Source organism: Nanorana parkeri, unplaced genomic scaffold (genome assembly GCF_000935625.1).
Source record: "Nanorana parkeri isolate BGI_ZX_2015 unplaced genomic scaffold, ASM93562v1 scaffold773, whole genome shotgun sequence".
In the NCBI taxonomy this organism is placed as follows: Eukaryota; Metazoa; Chordata; class Amphibia; order Anura; family Dicroglossidae; genus Nanorana; species Nanorana parkeri.
In genome coordinates, this window is record NW_017307041.1 from 747,548 (window position 1) to 754,311 (window position 6,764).

General features: G+C 43.1%; 1 protein-coding gene across 1 annotated transcript in view; it reads left to right on the forward strand.

Annotated features, from left to right (window-relative positions):
* The window catches only part of UBE2Z (ubiquitin conjugating enzyme E2 Z), an 11,997-nt gene extending 5,759 nt beyond the window's left edge, over positions 1–6,238 (forward strand). Inside the window, exons 4-7 of the mRNA XM_018564692.1 lie at positions 518–629; positions 714–826; positions 3,614–3,704; positions 5,337–6,238. Coding sequence (XP_018420194.1) covers positions 518–629; positions 714–826; positions 3,614–3,704; positions 5,337–5,507 — 487 coding nt within the window. The 3' untranslated portion in view covers positions 5,508–6,238. The remainder of the gene's footprint in view (positions 1–517; positions 630–713; positions 827–3,613; positions 3,705–5,336) is intronic.
* The last annotated feature ends 526 nt before the right edge of the window (positions 6,239–6,764 follow it).

The window sequence follows — 6,764 nt, forward strand, 5'->3', positions numbered from 1 at the left end:
TAATGACTTTAAACGCAGCACAACTGACCTGACTGGTGTGAATGAGCACTGACAATTTGTGTCAGAAGACTTCACCCGCAGCCAGGCATCAAAGACATTTCTATGGTTTCTACTCTGGAACATGTACAGATTGGCCAGCTCAGTAGGCAGTCCTTTAGGAAAATGGAGAGCTGCTGATATCAAGTTCAAAACAGCGGAGAACCGGATCCTGATAACCTGAGACTTTTTACTTGAATGTTTCCACTTTGATATTTTAGTATTTGTGTATTGACGATGGTGTTCAGCATTTGTATTTCTTATTTTATCCCAATCACTTGAGTCCACGGTTATTAAAGTGCCTTTATCAAAACCTGTCCTGGTTAATTACGGCAGCTAACGAGTCCCAATGTAATTCTTCCTTCCACAGTAAGAGTGTTTTAATACAGTTGATTAATGAGGCCCATGGTAGTTTGTTACAGGTCTCTGATCACTGTTTTTTTTTTTTATACCCATGCTATTTGTCTTCTTTCAACACCAGTACGTGGACGGGACCGGCATGGAGTCCAGCTCAGAGCCTGTCTTCAGTACTCATCTCTATCCAGTCCTTGATGACAGAGAATCCTTATCACAATGAACCTGGCTTCGAACAGGTATTGGTGTTCTTGCCCCTGGATGTAGTCCTACACAACATATTTTGTGGTGGCACCTGATGCTTACTTTATGCTCTTTTTCAGGAGAGACACTCAGGAGACAGCAAGAACTATAATGAGTGCATTCGTCATGAGACCATCAGAGTGGCAGTATGTGACATGCTGGAGGGCAAGTGCCAGTGTCCAGAGGCCTTACGGTAAGGCATATGGTGTGAACTGTATTTGTCCCTGTTCCTTTGCTGCCTATACTTTCCTCTCACTCCCTGGTTCCCCCTTTGCTAGAGCCTTGTGAAGTGCTCAGTACCTCCAAGTATAGTAGAGCATGCAACCCTCTTTACTCCCTTCCTCTCCAATTCGAGCTCTATATGCATTCAGTGCTATGTGCCTTGATGGCCATTAGCCAGGGCTTAGTGCTGTCACAAGGAGGGGGGTTCTTAGCCCTGTGCAAGCTACGATCCTTCCCCACACTTCCTAGTAGCCCCTTTGCTCTAGAGCAGGGGTGTCAAACTCAACTTTAATCGTGGGCCGCATCAACATTATGGTTGCCCTCAAAGGGCCTGTAAGACTATATAAATGTATCTAATCTTTATCATAATTGCCTCTGCATTCAATTATCACTGGTTGTAGTAATAACTTAATACCTAGATCTGAAAGTAGAAGTCTGGGAAATGGCTTGGTGGGCCGGATTCGGGCCTTGAGTTTGACACGTGCTCTAGAGCTTTGTAAAGTGCTCAGCACCTCCAAGTATAGGAGAGCATTCAACCCTCTTCCTTACTCCATTTCAGCTCTATCTGTCCTTAGCGCTGTACACCGTGACAATTTCCTCCTCGGCTCCTTTGAACAAAATCGATTGAAAAATTGACTTTTGTTGAATTGAAGGACGCCAGCATTTCCACCCAGAGCTCGGCTCCTGCTGACTCGGCCAAAACGTGAGCAGTGTATAGCCAGCTTTACTGAAACAAATCCAAGTGAAGGATGACGTGCGGGCACCAAAGTTCTTCCATTGTAAAGAACCTTTCACATCTATCCTGTATGTTGGGGTTCGTTAACGTGCACTGCATTTAGGGAGCTCATTTACTTGAATGGGCTGCCAAGGTATCACAAGGCTCTGACAGACATGCGCCATTTTTTCTGACCCAGGGCAACACAAGGCATTGTAGTGCCTTACATCATGCAGCATTCTTTTAGTGGGTCTGGGGGGCCAATTCAACACACTAACATAAGCACAGTACATTGCCATACTTTGCGTTGTGGTAACACAACAGATAGGTGTGAATGGGCCTTAACTGTTTTATCTCTCTGTCTTTCTGCTTTTCCTTCTTCATTTATGATTGTATAGTGACTTAAGAATGTTCACATATGAAGCAAACAAACCTGGGACAGCTTGTGCTATTTAATACAAATTGGTAAATGGAATACAAGTCAGGGAACTTCCAGCTTTACCATGTCATGGGTCATTTAAATTGTGTTTACATATTTCCAAACCTGTTCACCATTTTCTGCTTGCATACAGCAAGTTGGAAAATTCCCTCCCTACAAACGCACTTCAACCAAGCCATGGATTTGGCTTGTGGCTGTGAGGGGTGTGACTTGACTCTGAAGAGCAATTATGTTGTAATCTTGCTCCAGGTTATCAGCTGACTGGCAAGAATTCGGCTGCTATACTAGATACTGAGGAGTTATTTATGTGCATTTAGAACTCCGACTTCTTTTGTGCCTAGCATTGTGATGAACCTGGGATGGAACCCAATTCGACTGAGTTCCCCCAAGGTTTCTCAAAACTGTAACTGTTACCCCCTCTTCCCAGCACAATCAGTTGGAGAGAGTCACGTTCCGCACCCCGCAGCTACAGTTGGGCAAAAAAGTATTTAGTCAGCCACCAATTCTCAAGTTCTCCCACTTAAAAAGATGAGAGAGGCCTGTAATTGGCATCATAGGTAGACCTCAACTATGAGAGATATGTCACATATACAGTACATGATTGGGAGAGGAGAGTGGTGGTCACAGTTTTGAGCAAGCTTGGGTGAACTGGGTTCCAACAAGCCCAGGTTCTTCTCTACCTAGCATGAGCATAATACAATATGTACAACTTTTCCTGAATGGATCACATTCACAGTCAGAATTTTGTTCATTTGGGGAAAAGTTTCCATCTTGCTTTCCTGAATGTTCTTGTCACTACTTTCAAACGTTTTACTGGTGTATGGCCAGCTTAAAACTTGTGTTTCCAGCACACATAGTCAATTCCCCTTTGTCATATGGGTGATTGGGTTGGCATGTGAAGGTCCTCTTCCCAGTCACATAGTGTAGGCCATAGGGGTTCTGCAGGCTGGTCAAAGGGGAGAGAGTCTCCTAAGTGTTCTGGTTTCTTCAAATGGCATGCAAATGTAACACTGCTTATCCTTTCCCTGCTTGTTTTTTTCTGTGATGCCCCCCATTACATTCATGTGGGTCATTGGGCCTTGCTGGTGCTTCCTGGTGAGATCCCCTGGGGTGATTCTCCTACAGGGAAATCTCATCTGGACACCTTGGGGGAGAGTGTGGTAGAGCTTTGGAGCGAGGTTTCTGTTAGACTTGCAGCTATCAGGGAAACCCTCTGTGTAGCTATCAGGGAAACCCTCTGTGTAGCTATCAGGGAAACCCTCTGTGAACACAAGATCAAGTATGAAAATGGTTGCCTTTTAGTGGTTCCTTGGTGCAAAGACATGGATTAGATTGCCTCTATTTTCTCTTCCCTGCTTGAATATTGGACTTTAAAGCTTCTAATCCTAATCAAGTGCAGCCAAGACAAAGTGAATATAATAAATGTTCAGTAATACCATTGGTAGGACACAGCGTTCACTCACGGGCAGGGCCCTCCTTCCCATCTTATCTTGAATTGTATTGTAATGTCTTCCTTATGTTGTAAAGTGCTGCGCAAACTGTTGGCGCTATATAAATCCTGTATAATAATAATAATTTGGTCACCACCTCTGTGTTTCTTGCAGGAGCGTGATGGAGAAGTCATTTTTGGAATACTATGATTTTTATGAAGCAGTTTGCAAAGACAGATTTCATCTACAAGGACAGAGCATGCAGGTAATACAATGGGGCTTATCTATGGGAAATGTGGAAAAACCCGTAGAATAAGTTGCTGGGTAAACCAATGAAAAAGATTGTGTACTGTTTGTTTTATGTAATCATAAAACCAATGCTTCTGAGGCCAAGCAGTTGCCTGTGTGACTGATATATACTAATAGGGGCTTAACTTGTCATGAGGGAGTAATATATACTTTTGCCAACATGGGGAATCAGTGAACTGCTATCATTATCTAGGTGTCTTATAGATCTTCATGCAGCCATATTAATCCTGTTTCAAAGAGCTTCTAATAGTAATAATTCTGAGCCGTTCAGCCTTTGATGGGCATTAGTGGACCTATACCACAGTGCTAAAATCCACAGGCTCAGACTAGCCAAAATGCAATCCAAGGGCGGCCCTGCTGGTACCACCACTTTGGTCAGGTGGAAAGTTGTCAGACAGACAGTGACTACAGCCAATTGGCTGTAGTCGCTTTTTGAGTATTCTGATGGCCACCATCTTGGAATGCAATAGCCAGCAGGGAAAATTCCTCCATTCACGTTCTTTGCTACGGTGTATGGCCAGCTTGTAGCTTACCTTTTTCGACATCAGATCCCATAAGAAAGTGCTCTAATAATGTGCATGTTTAGCCTATGTGGGGGCATAGCAGTAGAGATTAAATCCATTACAGCTGATCACCTTGTCTCCCATAAATTGGGGAAGGAATACAGACATCACTGCATAACCAGTCAGATGAGGTAAACTTTAATTGTGTCTGTAGGCAACTTAAAAAAAGATTCCTGGAGTCCTTTTTTTATTAACCCTTGCAGCCTGCACTGCAAGAGTTAACTGCTCGTTTGTGTCTAGGTTAAAAAAAAAACACAAAGATATACTCGCCTAAAGCTCCGAGCCGGCTTGTTCTTTAGACCGGTGCTTTCAACGTCTCTCCCCCTCCTCTGCAGGGGTCTAAGGTACTGTAAATCATCAGATTCTATACATTGTGTATAGATGGGGAGGAAGATTACTGCAGTGAGGGGGAGGGAGTGCCGTGACAGCTGGCTGGTTCGGAGATTTGGGTGAGTATATCTTATTATAGCATTAGTTATTTTAGCAGCTAGACCCAAACAAGAATGTAACCCTTGCAGTGTGGGGGTAGCCCCACTGCAAGGGTTAATAAAGAAGTTCAGGAATGTTTGCATTTTCCAGGGCTTTTATATAAATCCTTGCTATGCTGCTTGCATAGTCATCGACCTGGAACAAGCATGTGGTGTTGAGACATTTGATATGCATGGTTGTCCTGGGTCTTATGGCTAAATATTGAAGCTGGGGCCAGACAGATGATCTTTATTGCACAGTTAGCAAAAATAGGCCTTGTTGTTACTCTGTGGCAGGGGATGAAAGCTGTCCAACGGCAAACCTCTATATATAGATTTTTTCCTTTTAAAAGAATCCTGATCTGCTTTCAAAACGGACATTAAAAAGTATCCATTATGATTGGCCTACCTGCAGACTTGTTCCTGGCCAGCCGCTCACAGTATAGACGTATTGACGCAACTAGCATATTCAGAAGGAGAATAGCAGGCTATGTATTTCCTTGGACTTTGTGTGTTCTGGATAATGAGTGTTTGACATGAGTTATGTTCTGGTTGCAGGATCCATTCGGTGAGAAGCGAGGGCATTTTGACTACCAGACTATCCTCAGCCGCTTGCAGCTTATTCAGCAAAGAGTGCGGGAGAAACATCGGCATGAAACTGTGGATATAGACTCAGAATCCAGCTCTTCTGAAACAGAAATGGACACCCAAGGGAGCTCAATCCCCTAAACTATGGGAACGTAACCTGTAGACGGCAAGTCATGTAACTTCAGGCAGTAACCGTAGCCAAGTACTTAAGGAATACACCGAACAATAAAAGACTTTGTTGTATGCAAAGCCCCTTCTGCTTCTGGCTGCTGTTTGAAGTCGGAGTCAGTCCACCTCTCTGCTATATTTGGGGGATGATGGCCTGCAACCATCCTATAGACAAGAGGCTGGGGCATGGACTAATGGAGCCTGGATCGAACACGAAGGCAGCACTTTCTTGGATTCAATCCTTTTCTTCGTGAAATGGTCATTTAATGGCCCAGACAAGCCAAAGAGTTTTATTGCAAGCAAATCAAGCCTTCCCCAGCCCCGGGATTAACCAGTTGCCATTTTAAGCTCCAGACATGACTTCCCCAACCCACCTTTAAATTTTCACCCTCAGAGAAGCGCACTTTGTCTTATCTAATGGGCATTGTCCATTTTCCTTTAGTACACATATATATTTGGTACTGGGATAAAATAAGGCTTCATTGTATCCTCCTTTTTTTTTTTTTTGTAACCTTTGTGATGGTTGTAAATTTTTGGATGAGCAAAGTGTATCCATCTATTATTTTACTTAAATTGTATCATGCAGAGTGAATTCAGGGACATGAAAAAGTTCCAATAAATCTGTTTTCTCAATTAGTGGCTGAAATCTGTACAGAGGCCAGCTAGTCAGAAGTGTTTGCCAGGAAGCAAGAGACATTAATAAGGGCATGCATATATGCAATGTGACTGTTATGGGTATTGGGTTAGTGCAGAGCTGGGCAAATCCCAGGAGCCAGGTCGCGGGTGCTCTTTAAAAAAAAGACAGCTGGCTCCTAACTTTTTAAGATTGCTCTAGTTGTTGTCAATGAAGCCGGCTCCTAAAAAATCCTGCTGGCTCCTGAACTCCATATTAACGTGGGTTAGTGTATGGGACAGTGAGCGCAATTAAAGGGCCTATTTCTAAAAGAAACTTGCTCATCAACTTATCCCTTTGCCTAATTAGGAAGGTTCCATATCAATTGTACTTTAAGATTTGCAAAGTTGCAATGTTTTTTTTGGAAGAAGTGAAGAGTTAAAGCTTTTACCCATATCTTCACAATAACAGCAAACACACCTTTAGACATGTTTAGTAATGACAATCTACAAACACACTTCTAGATAATTGCCGGCTTTGTATTCTTTGCATCCCTTATTTCTCTTTTCTTCCCTAGTCTTCTGACAGTGGCCATGTTAACTAAGGGCAGATTACTA